The sequence below is a fragment of the Chionomys nivalis genome, chromosome 3 (assembly GCF_950005125.1).
Source record: "Chionomys nivalis chromosome 3, mChiNiv1.1, whole genome shotgun sequence".
NCBI classification, from domain to species: domain Eukaryota; kingdom Metazoa; phylum Chordata; class Mammalia; order Rodentia; family Cricetidae; genus Chionomys; species Chionomys nivalis.
The window spans coordinates 58,792,564-58,812,913 of NC_080088.1; the positions used below are offsets into that span (position 1 = coordinate 58,792,564).

Genomic DNA, 20,350 nt, shown 5'->3' on the forward strand with positions numbered 1-20,350 from the left:
AAATGCCGTAAGAAAGCCCATTACATTTTATGGCTAATGAAAAATTTTAATTTAATTAAAGAATGAATAAACAGAAGAGATGATGCTTAGAGACATCAACAGACCTCAAATCAAAGATTTTATTTTATTATTTTTTGTAGGTATGATTTGGAGCTTAGATTTTATTCTAAGTTCCAAGTACAATACAAATTATTAAAGAATTTTCAGTAAGGAAGTGTCATTTTTGCTGATGGTGTCCAGAATTCTAGGAGAAACATAAAATACAGGACACATATCAGGAAGATAAACTAGTGGTTATGGTAAACAAACAAACAAAAGGCTGATTTGGGGCAGGAGAAATGGATTGGCAAGTAACAACACCAGTGCACAAGTTCAGCGAACTCCACAGAACCCTACATAAGAAGTTATGGTTGCACACACATCTGTAATTCCAACATTTTATCCTGGAGATGAGGAGACAGAGACAGGAGAATCACCTCAAAGCGCCCCCAAAGGCCAACCTAGCCTGGAGGACTCAGATCAACTTCTTACTCCCACAAGTTGTCCTGTGACCTCCACAGCGATCCTTGCCCCCGCTTCCCTCCCCAAAGAAACACCAAGCCAACAGACGATCAGACAACCGAATGGCAGATGTAAGAAGTCACATTCACTAAACAAGTCACTTTCTTCTCGGCCTAACGCACAGCGGGGGAGACTTGGGGTGATGGACTTGTCGCCTAGGCATTCGGGAGTCCCTGACCCGCACGTACCTTCCTCTGCCACAGTTATAGCGGCCTGGGTACCGGGAGCGCGCCCCTTACAGTCTGTTGCCATGGATACCGCGCCAAGGATGGAGCTAGTACCGAGTCAGACGTGCCAGCTGCCAGGATCTGCTCCACACAGGAAGGATTCTCCGCCTCAGCCGGAACCGGCACTCCAGGGGTCACGTGACCACACCGGGCGTCGCCACGCCCGTTTGTTTTGCTCTTAGGAGACTGAAAGTCGCCTAGCACGTGGCCTGGGCCGTGGTGCCTCCTTCTCAGCCCTTGGTTTTGTTTTTGCTTCGGTCCTCCCTCCCTAGGCGGATCCTCCTTTTCTGCCCTGGTTTTCCTTCACTCACTGGTACTCGCGATTGAGGGGTACACGGAGCTCTCCGTTGACCACCCCAGCTGGTTTTCGTCACTGCCTGGAAATACGGACCTCAGGCTGTGTCTCTTGAAGGCGTTCCCTGTGACTCATTTCCCGAGCCAGATTTGCCAAATCGTTTGACTGTAGTTTTCAAGGACACGGACGGCTGTCAGTGTTGTGGATTTGTGTAGCAGAACCAACAAATGTGTATTTGATCAAAGGATGCACAAACACCCCTCCCTCCATCTTCTGCTGTTTAGTCTGGTTAACAGCGTAACGCGAGGTAGATCTAGATCACTGTCTCCCAACCTTAACCCGTACTGTTTATCCTTTTGCGTGACAAACAAAATGGGTAGAAAGACTCAGTTAAGAATGAAAATTGGCTAGTTTATAATCTCATTGGATACTTAAAAAGACACACGAGAGAAAACCCAAAGTTCTGCATGACACAATACCGAGACCTTCCTATACCTCAATAGCCTGCCCTCTATCATTTCTGCATAAAGAACCCCAATAAAAACAAAAGTAAGCCTAATATAGAAGCAAACATTGGGATAAGTGACTCGAGGTCAGCGAGTTGTTTATTAGGCACGTGATGTAAACTTGGGCACTTCCTCCAGCAACCGGCGAGTGACTGGCTCAGCCTCCCCCGCTCCAGCCTCCCTGTCGGCCGCTCCCCTCCACTCTTTCCTTTCTTAGGGTCGCATCAGGCGATCCCCTCTTCTCCCCCAGGTCGTTCCTGCGTTCCCAGTGAGCAGGGTGGACCGTGCCTCGCCTCCTCCCCTCGGGCTCGGCGGCGCAGGCGCAGCAGACGCGGCCGGGAGGCCGAGGACAAGAGCGTCTCCGGCTCTGGCTCCACCCGCGCAGTGAGCGCCCGGCTGGCTGGTCTGCGGCCACCGGGACGCGTCGGGCAGGGTCGGCGGGCGGTGTCGCCATGGGCTCGGGCTGGAGCAGCGAGGAGGAGGAGAGGCAGCCGCTGCTGGGGCCGGGGCTCGGGCCTGCTCCGGGGGCTGCGCGCAGGGGCCGGGAGGCGGCGGCGGTCCTGCCAGCGGCTGGCCCGGGCCCGGGGCGCGTGTACGGGCGCCGCTGGCTGGTGCTGCTGCTCTTCTCGCTGCTGGCGTTCGCACAGGGCCTGGTCTGGAACACCTGGGGCCCCATCCAGAACTCGGCGCGCCAGGCCTATGGCTTCTCCAGCTGGGACATCGCGCTGCTGGTACTGTGGGGGCCCATTGGCTTCCTGCCCTGCTTCGCTTTCATGTGGCTGCTGGACAAGAGAGGTAAGGGGTCCGGGACGCCTGCGGGCGTGTCCCCTCTCCGGGAACCGGCGCCTGCCAAGATCCCGGCCTGCCTGTGCCTCCCGGCTTGGTCTAGGGGTTGTGTGAGGTGACCCAGTGTCGCTGGCATCGCATCCCTAACTCGGGAACCCTCTGTCCCCAAAGCGACAAATAAGGAGAATGCTTTCCAAGTATTGATGGGTTTTGTTACGCCCTTTATACAACACTAGAGATTTAGACAATCACCAGATGTTGAAGTCTTTGCATAATGTGGTCCTCAGAGCGACTCAGTGCACTTGGCTGTGAATGTTTTTGACACCTCTCAGAAGTGACTCATGCTTTGATTTCAAAGGAGTTCGGGGTGCTGAGAGTGACCGATCAGAAAAGAGACTGGTGATGCTCAGGTGTAAGGAAGCAATGAGCTGGCATGGTCACTCCAGCTCCGGAAGCATTGTTGGGAAACTCAGGTCTGACGCTTGGATTTCTGGAAGGTAGCTCCCAGGTTAAAATGAGCGCGTTCGTCCAGGTGACTGTTCGGTTGCAATTTATTACTCTCAAATAAAGGTCGAATGCAGGAAGGCTCTCTTTAAGTTCGGGACTCCAGGCGTCTCACTTTGCCAGTAGTGTGATTCTGTGAGGTTGGGAGAAGGGCAGTGAGGGAAGAATCAAAATGTTGAATTATCCCCACCCCCCCGAGTATGAGCAACCTCCCAGGAGGCTGTTGTGCAAGATTGAGACTTCTTAGGTATGTAGTCGGATAATGGTCAGAAACTGCTTTTTGTAGATTTCTGTCCAACCTTTTATGAATTTTGATGCAATAAGTTCTTGGGCTAGTTTTCAAATACCATTGTCTTAACCTACAGGTCTGTTAACAAATGGCCATAAACTTAGAAAACAACAACAACAAAAACCTATTTATAACCTTATGGAAACTGGGATGTCCAAGACTAAGAGCTAGGCAGATTGCTTGTCTGGTGAGGATCATCCATACGACGCTCTTTTCTTTGTAATCTCTCAGGGGAAATGGCCAAGGGTCTCTCTGGGGTCTCTTTGATAAGGGAATTAATCCTATTTGTACAGACCCTGCCCTCACAACCTGTTAGGTCCTCGAAGCCCCACCGCTTAGTCCAATCACATTATTGGGAGTAGGGTTTTAACAGAGGAATCTGAGTGGACACAGATGTTCTGGGCGAAGCAAAAGTGGAGCGTAGGTTGCTGTGGGGCTGTGCTTGTCTGGTGCGACACAGCACTCAGACTGTTGTCGGTGGAAGAACAGCATCCTGTTGTGCTTGCTCCCATTCTGATGGTTCCCTCACAGGAGTCCCCACGGAGGAGACAGCAAAATCGATGCCTGAATACGTTCATGATCGATATGTGTGACAGCTGCTCAAAGGGGGGGGGTCTAAGCACAGCAGAGTCCAAAAGAAAAGGATAAGTACTTTGATGTGTTCCACACTAGCATTTAGTCCTGGCATTGAGTTGTTGTTGTTGTTGTTGTTGTTTTTTAGAAGATCATTTGGGCCGGGCGGTGGTGGCGCACGCCTTTAATCCCAGCACTTGCGAGGCAGAGGCAGGCGGATCTCTGTGAGTTCGAGACCAGCCTGGTCTACAAGAGCTAGTTCCAGGACAGGCTCCAAAACCACAGCGAAACCCTGTCTCGAAAAACCAAAAAAAAAAAAAATCATTTGGCAAACTAGAATGACTAAGAATCGTGTGACAAGAATGATAATGGGTGTAAAAAGTCATGAAATTTAGGATGAAGCTCCAGAGCCACTGAGACAGAATAAAGACGATGTGAAGATCAAGTCAACGGGTGGGAGACTGAATGTGTCTACTTCTAAAAGGAAGAGCTACGATGTCACTGGGAGGGGAAGAATCTGCAAGCAGTAAGAGGTGTGCGGGGCGGGAGGGTCTTAACTGGTTTAGGACTTCTAGGAAGAGCAGGCCTGTGGGCAGAGACTTCCAAAAAGCACTTGAAGTAGAATAAGGTAGAAATGACCAATTATTAAATACTGATTTTTTCAGTGACTTACTTAAAGCACTGCTGATATTGTCTGTTTGCCCAACACGACTTCACTTGCTGTGTGCGACAGAATGACCTAGAGAAGTAGCTGAAACAATGGGTTGTTCCTTAACAACCTGCTGACCTCCCTGATCACTTACAAAATAATCTATCCTGTGCTGGGTGGTGTGCCTTTAATTCCATCACTTGGAAGGCAGAGGCAGGTAGTTCTCTGAATTCAAGGCCAGCCTGGTCTATACAGTGTGAGTTCCAAGACAGCCAGAGCTGTACAGAGAAACCTTGCTTTGAAAAACAATCAAACAAAAGTCTAACTTGCTTGCCCACTTCACCTTTGTTTTGTTGTTGTTGTTTGGTTGGTTGGTTTTGTTTTGTTTTGTTTTAGTACAAAATGAGAATACAAACTGGATCTGGGTTTCAGGACTTCCTGGCTTCTGTCCGCTGGTGACATCTCTCTTCCATCCTCATTGGTGTTGGGGTGCTTATTCCAGAACGATTCCCACAATATACTCACTGAGATGGGTTGGCCTTTGTTTGGGAGCTTTCCATTTGTCTTTAAGCTGCATTATAGCTTTTATTTGGACTCATCAATGTTTTCACTATTGCTTTTCATTTTTCATATTAAGATTCAGTCTAGTTTCTTCCAGTCTGGAAATTCTTTAGTCATTCCTTTAAAAGTTGGCCATGTTAAGAGTCATCAGAAAGCAACAAATAAGGAGTTGAGGAGATGGTTCAGTGGGTAGGAGTACTTGTTGTGAAAGAAAGTGGACCTGAGATCAAATCCCCAAGCACCCATGTAAAAATCTGAGCGTGGCCGCCAAGACAGGAGGTCTCCAAGCTCCAGCGAGCTTCAGATTCAGTGAAAGACTGTCTTCAGCAATAAGGTGGAAAGTGATAGAGGAAGGCACCCAATTCATTGTCTGCCACCGCCACACCTGCAAACACCGGTGTGCACATGCCACACACACACACAGCAAAGTGGAAAGTGATAGAGGAAGGTACCCAATGCACTTGTCTGCCACCACGTGCACCTGCAAACACCAAATACCACACACACACACAACTAAAGAAAACACTAATTTTTGACTTGTAGTCACTGAGTGAGATCCCCTCCATTCTGCACAGTAGGATGTGCACACCCACTGGGTTTCATGAGTGCAAACAAGAACACAGAAGGGAGGAAATGTGGTTCTTGACACCGGATTGCTCGGGGCCACGTTTATGTTAAAGCAGAGGAAAAATCCTTAAGATACTAACTTCCTAGAAATCTATTCAGAAAAAACTGTTCTGTTTGGGGATTTATCCACTTCCTATTTAAGTTTTAATTTAGTTTTAGCATGAATGACTCTTAGACTGGCTAGTTTTTATGCCAATTTAATACAGCCCAGGGTCATCTGGAAAGCGAATCCTTCCAGAGAAAATGTCTCCAGAGGATTGGTCTGCACGCAAGCCTGTGGTACATTATCTATCTATCTATCTATCTATCTATCTATCTATCTATCTATCTATCTCTATCTATCTATCTATCTATCTATCTATCTATCTATCTATCTATCTATCTATCTATCTATCTATGTAGTGTGTGTGTGTGTGTGTGTGTGTGTGTGTGTGTGTGTGTACATACCTGAGGAGTTATAGGTACTTGTGAGCTGTCTGATGTGGGTGCTAGGAATCAAACTTGGGTCCTCTGCAAGAACAATGTATGTTCTTACCTGCTGAGCCATCTCTCCAGCCCCTCTGATGCATTTTCTTCTTTGATGGTTGATGTGGGAGGTCCCAGTTCACTGTGGACAGTGCTGCCTTGAGCTAGTGGTCCTGAGTGCTATAAGAAAGCAGACTGAGCAAGCCACGAGAAGCAAGCCAGAATAGCATTCCTTCAATGGCCTCTGCTTCAGTTTCTCTCTCCAAGTTCCTGTCCTGTTTGAGCTCCTACCCCTCCCTCAGTGACGGAGTTGACTTGAGAGTTATAAACTGAATGAAATAAGCCCTTTCCTCTCCAAGTTGTTTTTGGTCAAGGTGTTTTAACTATGTCAACTCTGTTTTAGTTTGGTCTGGTGTATTGGTTTTTAGTGTAGGAACTCAGTCCAAGGCAGTCCAAATTAATAATTTTTTGCTTAACCAAACAAAATACTGTTTTGTAGTTTCTTTTAACTTTTTGTTTCCAATAGTATTTTAATGTTATTTTCTGAGTTCGGTTAATCTTGTTTTTGTGTTACCGAATGTTAGTTTTTACTCTACATACCATTGGTATGTCTGTCATCCATGGCTGTCCACATTGGAAATTACTATTCCCTTCACAAAATAAGGTGCTTTGGGGATTATTTCAATAGTTCCAATAACTGTATATAGTAAATTTAATTTGATATTTTCCATTGGTTGAAACAATACAAAAATGAATTTAAGATCTCTCCCTTGAGCCGGGCGGTGGTGGCGCACGCCTTTAATCCCAGCACTCGGGAGGCAGAGGCAGGCAGATCTCTGTGAGTTCGAGGCCAGCCTGGTCTACAAGAGCTAGTTCCAGGACAGGCTCCAAAAAAGCTATGGAGAAACCCTGTCTCGAAAAATAAAAAATAAATAAAAAAAAAAAAAAAAAAAAAAAGATCTCTCTCTTGGTCTGGAGAGTGATTCCTAGAGTGTGAACCCCCAGCATACACTATACACACAGATAACCATCCCCCAAATTCTCTCTTTTACACCAGTTCTCTTTCTCAGTAGGAGCAGTTACTATACTTTCATAATGTTGGTGTCCCAACTGCACCCACACACAGCAAGTTCTGCCTTTCAGTGGCTTGCTCACTGGTTTGCAGTTCTGTCTGCTTGGCACAGAAGCCGCCTTATCTTCCTGAAACTAGCGTTGTACCTTTCCCACCCCTTTCCACTCACCAGCAAGAAAACAGAATTGTTAGTGAGATAATAGGGGTGCCGAGCTGCTACACCCTGGATAGCAAGCCAAAAGGGTGACTGTGGAAATAGCAATATGCTAAGTGAGCTAGGACTAGGGGCTCCCAGAGTCTTACCTAGTGAGAGGACCAAGAAGCAAAGAGGCAAAGCTTTGGAGAAGAAAAAAAACCAGTAAAGGAGGAAGGACGTGCAATATGGTGTCATCCAGTGCCTTCTAGTTTGTGTCAACTGTCCTCGTGTGGAGGTGGATTTGTATGGATGCCTGAAGGACGAGAGAAGCCTGGCCTGTCAGTGCTGGACAAGATGTATGAAGACAGAAAATGGCAAAGATGCTGACTTATCACATCTCAGGAGGAGCTAGCTGTAAGGCCTTTGGGGCTAGAGGAGCCCAGGAGGGAGACTGTAGGCAGAGATGAGATCAGAGATTAAGAGAGTCTGGCCCAGGTTGGGCCTCCTCAGCCACTGGAAAGACATTGGCTCTTAGGTGTGAACTTGGCCATGAGGCTTTGAACAGAAGATTAAAGATGACGCAGAAGCAGGAAGACCTCTTAGGCTAGTAGGAAAGGTCAGGTGAGAGCCCGAGCCAATGCTGGCTTCTAGCCCGGTTGGTAGCAGTGGAGGATTTGAGAAGAGATTAGACTGGGCATGTATGTTGAAAGTAGACTCACCAGTATTCTTGATGGGTTGATTATAGCATGGGAAGGCAAAGAGAAAGCTGATGCATTTCTTAACGTTCTAGTAACAGGGAGAATAGAATTCTGATCTACTGGGATATTCATGATTATGGAAGAGAGGCGAAGAGTAGTGAGTGGCACACACCTTTATTCCCTACACTTGGCAGGCTGAGGCAGGCTGATTTCTATGAGTTTGGGGCTAGCCTGATCTACATAGTGAATTCCAGGTCATCCAGGGCTCTTATAATGAGACCTTTACACACACACACATACATACCACACACACACACACACACACAAAGAGAGAGAGAGAGATTATGAAAGGAATAGTTTAACGTAAATGGCATGAAGACTGGGGATTAGAAATGCCCGTTAGATAGTCGTGAAGATAGATTACACTATCAGTTGAATATATAAATAGAGTTCAGTGAAGAGCCTTCATGATACATGTAGGAACTGTTAGTTGTAATGGAATTTAAAGTCTTGGAGTTAGGTTAGATACCTGTGGAGAGAGGTGGGGATTGAAGTTCAATTGGATTGAACCTGAGATACTTCATCATTATGAGGTTAAGGGAAGAAGGATGAACCCACAAGTGAGGACAGAATAGAACCTTGGATTTATCAACATGAAGACCTTCTGTGTCATTTGAAAGAATGGCCTCATTGGAGTAGTAGGGTGAGGTAGGAATAAAATGGGAAGAAAGAATTGGAGACAGTGAGTGTGGGACATGTCTTTCAAGAAGACATAACATAAAGGGCAAAAGAGAATTTGAACAAGAGCCAGAGGGAATGTGGCACTAAGAATTTTCTTTTGTTAAGTAAAGAATTTGAAGCATATTTCAGTATTACCATGGTGTTATGGGTACATGAGGTGGGGGAAGTAGATGCTGGATGGAAATTGATGTAACTGTGCTGTCATATAAACATGATGGGATGTATTCTTCACAACACAGGTAGACTAGTTGCCCTTAGGAGCATTGACTACTATTCTTTACTGGTAGTAATAGATAGGATGTATATATCAAGTAGATGCAGGGGATAGGTGGTGGTAGCTCATGGGGATTATTTGTTCTTATGTAGCAGAAAATCAGAAAGAAAATTATCACCTGATCAATGAGGATAAGGGAACAGTTATTGGAGAGATAATAGCTTATTGTCTTAGTTAGGATTTCTATTGCTGTGAAGAGACACTATGACCATGGCACCTATAAAGGAAAATATTTAACTGGGACTGGCTTGCAGTTTCAGAGATTTAGTCCATTATCATCACAGGAAGCATGTTGGCATGCAGGCATACATACTGGTGAAGGAGACTTCTACATCTGGATTGGTAGGCAGGAGGAAAGAAGACAGTGAGCTGTTAGGTTTGAGCTTCTGAGACCTCAAAGACCACCCCTTGTAATATATTCCTCCAGCAAGGCAACACCTACTTTAACAAGACCATACCTCCTAATCATGCCACTCCCTATTGACCTCTGGGGTCATTTTTACTCGAGCCATCACATTTATGAAACCTTTCTAAGGAACTGCAGAACACATTGATTAGAAGTTGATGGATTGTTTCAACATTGAAGCTCCACTTTAAATGATTGGTTATTAATCTGAAGTGAGATGAGCCAGAGTAGTTGTTTGTTTTCCTTCACCCTGTTGGACATGCTCAAGCGAGAGCAGAAGGGTATGTGTACACACATGTGCTTATGTGTGTACATGGGTGTTTCGCTAGGTGAACAGAAACAAAAAAAGTTTATGCCAAGAATGAAGGGTTATGTTTAGAGTGATATAAAAAGGGACCATGGGCTGGGCGGTGGTGGTGCACAGCCTTTAATCCCAGCACTTGGGGTGCAGAGGCAGGCAGATATCTGAATTCAAGGTCAGCCTGGACTACAAAGTTAGTTTTAGGACCTCCAGTGCTGTTACACAGAGAAACTCTGTCTCGAAAAACAAAAACAAAGAAACAAAAAAGGGACCATGGAATATAAGATAAGTCAAGAAAAAAGCAAAAAGAGAAAAAGAAAAACACTGAATCAAGAAAAAGTAGTAGATCTACCAATTGCTTTTTATAAGGTAAATATTTTTTGACAGATTGGTCTACAAAATGAGTTCCAGGACAGCCAGAGCTGTTACACAGAGAAACTGTGCCTTGAAAAACAAAGCAAAATTTTCTTGTCACAGATGTTAGTGTGTGAGAGGGAATGTGTGGGAGAGAGAGGTCATGATTGGAAAGCCCGGTACTTGGAATTCAGATTTTGTCATGTGTGTAATTTTGTAAAAATAAAGACAGAATGTAACCAAGAGAGTAGATGGTTGTCTTAGTTAGAGTTTCTATTGCTAAGATAAAACACCATGATCAAAGCAATTTGGGAAGGAGAAGGCTTATTTGGCTTACATTGAGGGAAGCCAAGGCAGGAACTCAAGCAGGGCAGGAACCTGGAGGCAGGAGCTGATGCAGAGGTCATGGAGGACTGCTGCTTACTGGCTTGCTAATCATGGCTTGCTCAACCTGCTTTCTAATAGAACCCAAGACCACCAGCCCAGAAGTGGTCCCATCCACAATGGGCTGGTCCCCCTTACATTAATCACTAATGTAAAAGATGCCCTACGGTGGTAGAGAGATGACCCCCCAACAATGCCTTTGTCAGATGGGAGAACTGCTCCTATGCCCCCACCAACAGCAACACTTGGGAGAGCAGGCAGGCCCTGCTCCTCACCTGGGCAGCATAGTAGAGCTGATCCTGTAGACAGAGATGTGGGTGAGCCCAGCCCCCATATTGTAAGCATGGGAGAGCTGTCCCCACTATTCATCTGCCTTGTGATGACACGGGCAGTGTTGTAAGCACCACATCTGTCATGAGCCACCCTTTTGGGATGACTTCTAGCCACAATGGGTTCGTATGTTCCAGGGTAGGTGCTTGAGGACTTAGAAACGTTAGGTAGGAGAAACAGAGATAGGAAAGAAAACAGAGACAGGATAGTACGGGGGGGGGGGGGGGGCGGCAACTCAGTAAATAGCGAATGCTGAATTTGCCCGCATTTTTCACACACTTTTATACCCCAATACAAAAATGGGGGGAAGAAGGTAAAAGACTGCTTTAAGCTGACACAAAGGATAACCAGAACAGTTACTTGCTTCAGTACTTGAGATATCAAACTATTATTTCCTGAGTAAAGTATTTGGTGTTTGGGCAGGAATGTGCAGTAAGCACACCCTACACCAAGTATCCTGTAGGCAGCCACTCCCTATGTCAAACCTATTTTAAAGGTTTGAAGGAGCACTGGGAGTATGCTTGAATACTCTGACCTTTGGTCAGGGTGGAGCAGATCCACTTCTACGGGTCATCTTACTGTCCAAAACACCAAGTAATCACACCCTTAGTCAGGATATCTTGTTTTGTAGCCATACCTATTGTCAACAGCTTTGAAAAAGCAAAAATAAAGCTCAAACTCTCTGACCTTGAGCAGGTTCACCTTTCTGTGTGTCTCCCCCCCCACCACCACCACAGAGCAGAGGTTTCCTTCTCGTCAATGGCTGAGGCAGGTGGGAGAGCTGTTCCTGCCCTCCATCAGCTGCAGCACTAGGGAGAGTGGCCCCTACACCTCACTCACCTGGCCAACACAATAGAACTGGTCCTGAAAGTATAGGTATGGGAAACCTGATTAGAGAATGTGAGAGCCAGAGAACTAGCCCTGCCCCTTGTTTATCACTGCAGGGGACTAACTAGCCAGGGCATTATTGAAGTGCACACCCTGGTGAAGACAGGGGAGCTGTGGCTGGCTGACCTGGTGTGGGATTTCCCTCTGTATACTGTGAATACCATTGGTTAATAAAGGACTGCTTTGGACCTCTAGCAGGGCATGGGTCTTTAGATAGGTGGGGAAAACTAAACTGAATGCTGGGAGAAAGGAGACAGAGTCAGAGAGATGCTTGTAGCCCCACTGGAGACAAATGCCAGAACTTTAGCAGGTAAGCCACAGCCATGTGGCCATACACAGATTAATAGAAGTGAGTTAAATTAATATATAAGAGTTAGCCAATAAGAAGCTAGAGCAAATGGCCCAAGCAGTGATTTAAATAATACAGTTTCTGTGTGGTTATTTCCGGTCTGAGCTGCCGAGCATCCGGGAACCAACAAGCGGCCTCCTCCCCTGCAACCCTGACCAACCCTGCAACTACCCAGTTTCCGAACCAGGGTTATGTGTGCAAAGTTTCTGCCCCTCAATAAGCCTCTCTGCCAATGCAGCAATCCAAATCAGACTAAATCAAACTGGATTAGAAAAAGCCCAGGTTTAATGGTTAAAATGCTACCAGATGATTTTACATACACACACACACACACACACACACACACACACACAGAGAGAGAGAGAGAGAGAGAGAGAGAGACAGAGACAGAGAAAGAGAGAGGGGAGGAGATGGATAAGAGAGACTAGGAAACCATTTGTTTTCCAGAGGGGGGCAGTTTAAATACCCTGTGGGAGTGTGGCATTGAACAACTCAAGAAGAGGGGTTATCATTTGGTGGGCTTTCTAAGATGTGGCATGGCTTGAAGAGAGATGGGGGAGGAGGCTTGGGGTGAAACTTCCACCAGAACATTCCAGACTCTTTGGGAATATGGATGCCAGGGGCTGGGGTGAAACTTCCACCAGAACAATGGGTTGTCTCTCTCCAACACCCCATCTATGATCTGCTGGAGCAGGCTGGGTGTCCTGTTGAAGGAGCAGAACAAACTCTATTTTGAGAAAGAACTCCATTTTAGACAGGACCTGACTAGGGGGGTAAATGCAGCCCAACAAAGTCATAAACATTCCCAAGAAACTGTGCCAGCCCTGGTCAAAGTGACCCACCAGGGTGTCCATTCAAACAGTATCTGCTTGCTTCAAACATCCTTGTAGGTATCTGATTAACCACTGTTTTAAAATTCCTGTCTGCTGGGAGTCACTGTTTTGAAATTCCCCTATATCCCAACCACCGAATGCAAAAGTTGTATACTTTTACCCAATCCTGAAGTGCCAAGGCTTGTACCACCCTGCTTGCAATTTTTCCCTTTAAAAACCTCTTACCCTGAGAGCTTGGGGCTGTTTTTTTCCCACCCGCTGCACCTGTGTGTTGGGTATGGTCCAAACTAGCTTGAATAAGCCTCACTGTGTTGTAAATGGAGACTGCTTCTTCATTTCCCAGCCACCAAACCTGAATAATCGCACCGAAACTATATACAACACTGTTTGGCGTATTATTAACTAACTCTTACATCCTAAATTAACCCATTTCTATTTTTTTTCTGTTTTTCGAGACAGGGTTTCTCTGTGGTTTTGGAGCCTGTCCTGGAACTAGCTCTTGTAGACCAGGCTGGTCTCGAACTCACAGAGATCCGCCTGCCTCTGCCTCCCAAGTGCTGGGATTAAAGGCGTGCGCCACCACCGCCCGGCTTTGGCAGTTATGTGGCGTCTCCTTGACTTGGCCTACTCTTTCCCTATTGTCTTTGTTTGGTTTTCCCCCACCTAGTTCTTTCTGCCCTGCCGTAGGCCGAAGCAGCTTCTTTACTAATCAGTGGTAATAAAACATATTCACAGCGTACAGAGGGAATCCCACATCAGTGTGTTTGTATCAGATACCAGCTTTGTGGTGATCTTGTATGGGGGTCCCATGACATAGGCATAGCACTCTGGATCCATGACACAGGGCAGCAATGGAATTGAATGTTCAAGAAGAGTCCCAGTGAGGGTCCAAAATCAATGGTGCTGCAGAGACCAGGGGCCTCGAACCAGACCAATGATTCCTTTAGATTAACACTTGCATATAAAAATAGAGATTGCATTTTAAAATGAGATTTTCCCCTACTTCTATTTTTTTTCTTTTTTCCCTCTTTTTCTCTTACATTTTATTTTATTTTATTTTGGGGTGGGGTGGGAGATGAGTGGGATCAGGAGGTGTGATGTGAAAGACATAAAGAATAAATTAAGAAAGAAAGAAAGAAAGAAAGAAAGAAAGAAAGAAAGAAAGAAATAAAGAAAGAAAGAAAGAAAGACCCTAGGGCTTGCCTGCAGCTAGATCTTATGAAGGCATTGTCTCAGTTGAGGTTGCCTCCTCCTGACAAAAAACTAGCCAGCACAATGGTTGAAATGGGCAGACTATAGAGGCCCAGCTCAAGAGGTTCCTGAGAAAAGCAAGGACTTTAACAGCAATTAGGCAAGAGTCCATGCCTGTGAAGATTTGACAAAGAATCTAGCTGTCTTCTGTGTGTGTCCTAAGAACTTAGTTGAGACTAAATTAACACATAGTGAACTAATTTATTTGGTGGAGGAAATTTCAAGATTACAGTATTGAATCTGTGGTGTGGTTGTTATGATAGGCCTCAGGCAGGTCTACAGTGGAAAAGAGCAAGTAGGGGAAAAAAGAAATACAAAATGTGCAGTCAGGAGAAAAGAAACACTAGTAACCATAATGTTACAGCCAAGGCTCGTGCTGGAAGAGAGACTGGAGTTGTTAAGGAAATTCATGTGTTAGGGAGAGGCCTGCTCTGCACTTGACCAAGAGAAGGGTGCTCCCAGGTCAAGACCCTGCCCAGCTAAGCTTCCACCTGTCAAAGAAAAAGGCCTCAAGAATGTTCTCTCCTAGAAAGAACTGCAAATAAAAACTGCAGCTAATGGGATTCCAGGGGCTGAGGGTCCATTCCATGCTGACAGTACAACTTGACAGCGTCGTCCAGTTCACACAGTGATAGTTTTAGAGGCATGAAGGACACAAGAATGAAGAGATTGTGGATTATGAGAGCTGTTGAGAGCATATGGCAGTGTGGTCTCTGTCTATGCGAGAAGGCCCTGAGAGGCCACTGAGGGAAACAGTGAACACGAAGTCTTGGTTTCAGTGGAAACCCCAAGATGTCAGGTGCCAGAGCCTGGGATGTCTGCCAAGAAGAGCTGCACACAGGGAATTGAGACAACCCAAGAGAGATGAATCTTGCAGGCAGCAAAGTGGGAAGGTATCTGAGCCCTTTGACACCAGACATGAGCTACAGAATTTGTGTTTGCACTGGTGGGTTCTGGTCTTGCTTTGGCCCAGTATTCTCTCACTGTGCCTTCAATCCTCCTTTTTGGTCTAATGGCCTATATTTTGTGCTGTTAAATATTGGAAGATTGTGATATGCATTTTGATTTTGCAGGGGGTTACAATTAAGAGATTACCTGGAAGAGACTTTTAAAAAGTGTTAAAACTGTGAAAGACTATGGACACTTTCGAAGTTGACTAATATGTTTTGCATTATGATGTCACCATGATACTGAGTGCCAGGGAGTAAAATGTGGAGGCTTGAATCGGGAGTGCGCCCCACAGGTCCAGGTATTTGAACACTTGGTCTCTTGGTTGTGGTGCTGTTTGGAGAGGTTCTGGAAAGCCTTGGTAGAGGAGGTACATCACTAGAGACGAGCTTTGAGAGTCTAAGGCTTTGTTCCACTTCCAGTCTGCTTTGTGCTTCGTGCTTATTGTTAGAGATGTGATCTCTCAGCCTCCAGCTCCTGCTGCCAGCTTCCATGCTGTTCCTGCCACTTTGTCCTCAAACTCTCTGGAACCAAACCAGTCCTTTTTTTCTGTAAGTTCCCTTTGTCATGGTATTTTATCAAAGTAGCAGAAAAGTAACTAATAGAGCCTGACAGAAAAATCAGGAACTGGGTTTTCACGAAAACAAAACACCAAAAAAAGTACAGGAAACATATGTAACTGCAGGTTTTCTTCCACCTGCCAGTTCACCAATAACCACTCTAAGGCTTAATATTGATTACAAACTACTTGACCTATTATCTCAGGCTTATTATTAACTAGCTCTTTCAACTTAAATTAACTCATTTCTATTAGTCTTTATTTTACCATGAGGCTCATTGCTTCTTGCCTCACATCTTGCTCCCTAGCACCTCTGGCAACCCCCTGACTGACTCCGCCTCCTTTTTACTTGTATCTTTGCTTGGATTTCCTGCCTGGCTCTATTCTGCCTGGCTATTGACCAAATCAGCTTTTTTATTAACCAATGGTAATAAAACATTTCCACAGTATGTGGAAGGGCTTTCCATACCAAACATGGATCCCAGACATTGAACAACTGAGCACAACAATGGTCCTTATAATGGCTTCATCTTACTCCCTGAGTCGATGAGGAGAATTCCCATGTAGCAGTGCAGAGATGGAGAAGGCATCCTTTTCTTAAGTTGAAGACTCAGTTAGGAATTCAGTGTTGGTGATGTAGCTCAGTTGGTAGGGTACCCACCTATCATGCAAGACTCCTGGGTTTGATCCCCAGGACCACCTAAATCAGAATAGTGATACACAGGCCTATAATCCTAACCACTGTAGAGGGGTGTGCGGGGGGAAGGGGGTATGAGTTCAAGATTGTGCTCGGCATCATTTGGCTCCTAGCCTACATGGATTCCATAAGACCATCTCAAAACAGCAGGAGAGTTATAACCTGGCACCTTCTTAGGCTAGTGAGATGGCTCAGCAGGTAGGGGTACTTGCTGCCATACTTGACAACCTGAGTTTAATCCCTGGAACCCACACAGTGAAAGAAGATAACTCCTGCAAATTGTTCTCTGACCGATGTCTCTGTCTCTGTCTCTCTCTCTCTCTCTCTCACACACACACACACACACACAGTATAAATGAAATTTTTTTAAAAGAAAAATTAAAGAGGTCAACAAAAAGAAATCTTAAGAGTTCAGTACCAAAGAGGAGGAAGCCTCAGAGAAAGAAATTTCTAGATCTGTGAAAGGTGTTTTATCTGAGAAAACATCCAAATTCTGGAGAAAGAAAAGAAAAGGAAAAAAAAAAGCCTATAAGAGAAGGCAGAAAAAATGGTTCTGAAGTCTGTATATGGCATACACCCATGGCAGCCAAAATGGGAAGAATTTTTATAAATATACCCTGTATATGTTTAAGAACATGAAGAAAGTTTAACTATGTTAAGGAAAAAATATAGAAAACACACAGGATAGCCTTGCTGTCCAGGAACTTGAGCTAGAGACCAGGCTGGCCTTGAACTCAGAGATTGGCCTGCCTCCCAAGTGCTGGGATTAAAGGTGTGTACTGTCACGTCCTGGCTGATAACAGAGACTCTTAAGATACACGAGAGGGAAATAAAAGAACTGGATACTGGAGAGCCAAAACTCTTAAAAGACAGAAAAGGGGGCATGTTTAGTAAGTGGGGAGTCATTATTGAAAGACAAGGTAGAGAGACCCTTTGGAAAAGCGCTTGAGAAAGCTGGGGTCCCATTGATTGTGCGGCGCCTCCAGAAGGCACAGTGGGTAGGCTTCCAGAGCTAGATTTTAGAGACATTGCATTAAAGGCTATATAGATAGACACATAGTGGAATAAGGGTGACCTATGGATTTTGGATCTCTTGGGTCCCCGTTGTAAGCAGGATAAGCAGGCCTGTGCCATTATCCTGATAGTGTACATGGTTTGTGGTGTGATGGGAGGAGAGGAAGCGTCATGTCTTCCCTCCATCTGAGGAAAAGGAGGCCCTGGACAAACATGCTCTCACCAAAGGAGCTTTTTTCCTGCATTCTATTCTTGAATTAACTTCACCTGGGTTCTTTGTTTCTCTTTTATTAATTACTTGCATTTTTCTATAATGTAATTATAGAAATCTTTAAGTTTACTTATAAAAAGATTATGTGTGTGGGTATTTTGTCTGCATCCATGTCTATGCGCTATATATAGATAACTATACACACACACACACACACACACGCGTATATACAGTGCCCACAAAGGCCAGAAGAGGGCACTACAGATAATTGTGAGCCACAGTGTGGGTGCTGTGAACCTAGATCCTTTGGAAATGTAATCAGTGCTCCTAACCATTGAGCCATTTTTTTTCAGATCCCTGAATTTACTTTATATTGCAGGTATTTGTCAAGATCTGTTTCACAAAAACTTTCTGACTTTCTTGTGTCATAGCCTGATGTTTAGTACCTGTTGTGGAGAATCCATGAGTCCCCATAGCTCATCGGCTGAAAGGCAACCTCCTGAAGTATCTAGATGTCATATTTAATAGAATTTTATTTTTAATTTCAATGCTGTTTGCTTTTGCAAGTATGAAGGCATAAGTCACAAACAATCCCACACCAGTTTGGAATTATGATTAATAGAATGGTTATTTATTTAAAGGGGAAAACTTACAGATCACCGTCCCAGACAACAACCCTCTGCACAATCAGAAAAGGAGCCTAGTCGCTGGAAGCGGAGCCGAAAGCCAGAGAGAGAGGAGAGGGAAGTGGCTGCTTTTTTAAAGGAAGAAAGACCACACCCCAATGGGCTGGTATCTCAGCGGCTATTGGCTGAAGGAGTGGTATATTCTAACCATCCTCTTCATTGTGTGGTTTTTACCCTCACATACTGTAATCCCTTAAGATTCATTCATGTGTAAATTTTCTGTATTTTTTTTACTGTATTTCACAGAGTCCTTTATTATCCCTCTTCCCCCAATGAGTTGATATCTCTCTGATTAAGTGGAATCAGAGTCCTGCCTTGTGAGGTATGTGACAGGCAGAAAGCATTCTATTTAGGGCTGAGAGTCTAAGTGGTATAGAAATTAATCTACACTTGGCAACAGTTAAACAAAAAAGCCTGCTGTAGTGTATCTGTTTGTACAACCATGCTGTATCCATCCAAAAAAATGCTTTAATTATCACCTTTTCACAACCTCTCCATTTTTACACTTATATAAGCTATTGTAGCATCATATATTTGATTAGAAGCAACGCTGCATAGAAAAGTCTTGGGCAGTAGCAATGGAAAGCTGTGTATTTGGACCATATGACTCAGTCAGTCTCCCCCCCCCCCCCCCCACTTCTTTGCTGCCTCTGTAATTACAAGCAAAATCCTTAGGAGGAAGATAAGGCTTGGGTACAGTATAAAATATAAAACTGTTTGGTGTCTCACTGGGTGCCCAGAGTAACTTTAAACGAGCACCATCGTGCAGTTTTAGGGTATTTATGGCAGTGTGTGTTTCATTAATTACACTCTATTTCCTGTAGCTGTACTGCCTTTTCCAAGCCTGTGTTCTGTTGGTAGAAGCAGTAATGAGCAGTATGTATGCATTGCTTGTTACCAGGAAGCACGATTCTCTAAGGCATTCCTTCTGCCAAGTTGTATTAATCATATTCAGATTATGTAAGAATGTTATAAAGTTTGCCCCATTCATGCCACAAAGTATTCTCAATGTGGCGTTTATGTGCCAGATCTGGATCTTAAATATTTTCCCTGTGATGTTTGTTCTGCATAATCATCATTTTGTTGACTTTCAGTTTTGTTCAAGCGGAGAAGAAATCGGAAAACCAAACATTTAGCCATCTACCCTCTACTAAATATTTTTTTCCGTAAAAAAAAAAAAAAAAAGCCACAATTTCATCAATTGTTTAGCTCTGTTTTCTCTGTGGCATAGTTTCATATGTTGGATTTGGGAGACATTTGAAAGAATGTGGGGCCACCTGAACCATGACGTGTATGAGTCACCTGTGTGATGTGGCTGCCGCAGACATTAAGGTAATCATAGTTCAGTGTGAACCAAAGAAGAGCATTCCAAGCGTAGCAGCTGCAGCTCCATCGGGTGCGCCGTTATGCATTCACAGTGAGCGTCTTACTGAGTTACCACGTGTGTTTCTGGTTCCCTAGTGTTCTCTTCCATTCTGTGCTGTGACAAATACCATGACCGAAAGTGTCTTAAGGGAGGAGAGGATTTACAATTCTGGGTAGCAGTTCATCCATTGTTAGAGAAGTCAGTACAGGAACTTGAAGCAGAAACTTTGGAGTCAGGTTGTTTATGGCTCATTCTTTGGCTCTTGTTTCCTTATACAGCCCAGGGCCATCTGCCCAGGAAAAGGCTGGACCACAGCATGCTGGATCCTCCTGTATCAGTTAACAATCGAGACAGTGTCCCACAGACCAGTCTCTTCTGGACAGTCCCTCAGTTAAGGCTCCCTTCTCAGGTGACTCCAGTCTGTGTCAGGTTGACAGTTAAAACTCAGACACCTTGTTTTATATAAAAATAAATACATATGTATACACACACACACACACACACATCTGAAATAGTTTAGCATCTGCCACGATCACTTGCACCCAGAGCTGGGGGAGGCAGTAGTTTAAATCCAGGCAGGGTTTCTTGACTTCAGGTTGTACTGGAGCTCCATTACCATGACCAAAGACTTGGCTTCCATTGGATTGTTTTGCTCTAGTTGCCATGGCTACAGGACACCTTCCAAGAATGGAATCTTGTTGGAAGGAGGTACAAGCTGCCTTACAACAGAGGATGGGGGTTGGGGAGGGGGTTGGTGAAGTTAGACAAGTTTTCTGGAGTTCATTCTCTCCTTCTATTAGAATTCCAGG

The 20,350-nt window shown here is 44.9% G+C and overlaps 2 protein-coding genes across 2 annotated transcripts in view; one reads left to right on the forward strand and one right to left on the reverse strand.

Annotated features, from left to right (window-relative positions):
* Nucleotides 1-927, reverse strand: part of Hspbap1 (HSPB1 associated protein 1) — a 50,745-nt gene extending 49,818 nt beyond the window's left edge. The window contains exon 1 of the mRNA XM_057764532.1: nt 750-927. Within this exon, the coding sequence (XP_057620515.1) occupies nt 750-813 (64 nt within the window). The 5' untranslated portion in view covers nt 814-927. The remainder of the gene's footprint in view (nt 1-749) is intronic.
* Nucleotides 928-1,746: 819 nt separating this feature from the next.
* Slc49a4 (solute carrier family 49 member 4) overlaps nt 1,747-20,350 on the forward strand; it is a 73,516-nt gene continuing 54,912 nt past the window's right edge. Inside the window, exon 1 of the mRNA XM_057764018.1 lies at nt 1,747-2,384. Coding sequence (XP_057620001.1) covers nt 2,042-2,384 — 343 coding nt within the window. The 5' untranslated portion in view covers nt 1,747-2,041. The remainder of the gene's footprint in view (nt 2,385-20,350) is intronic.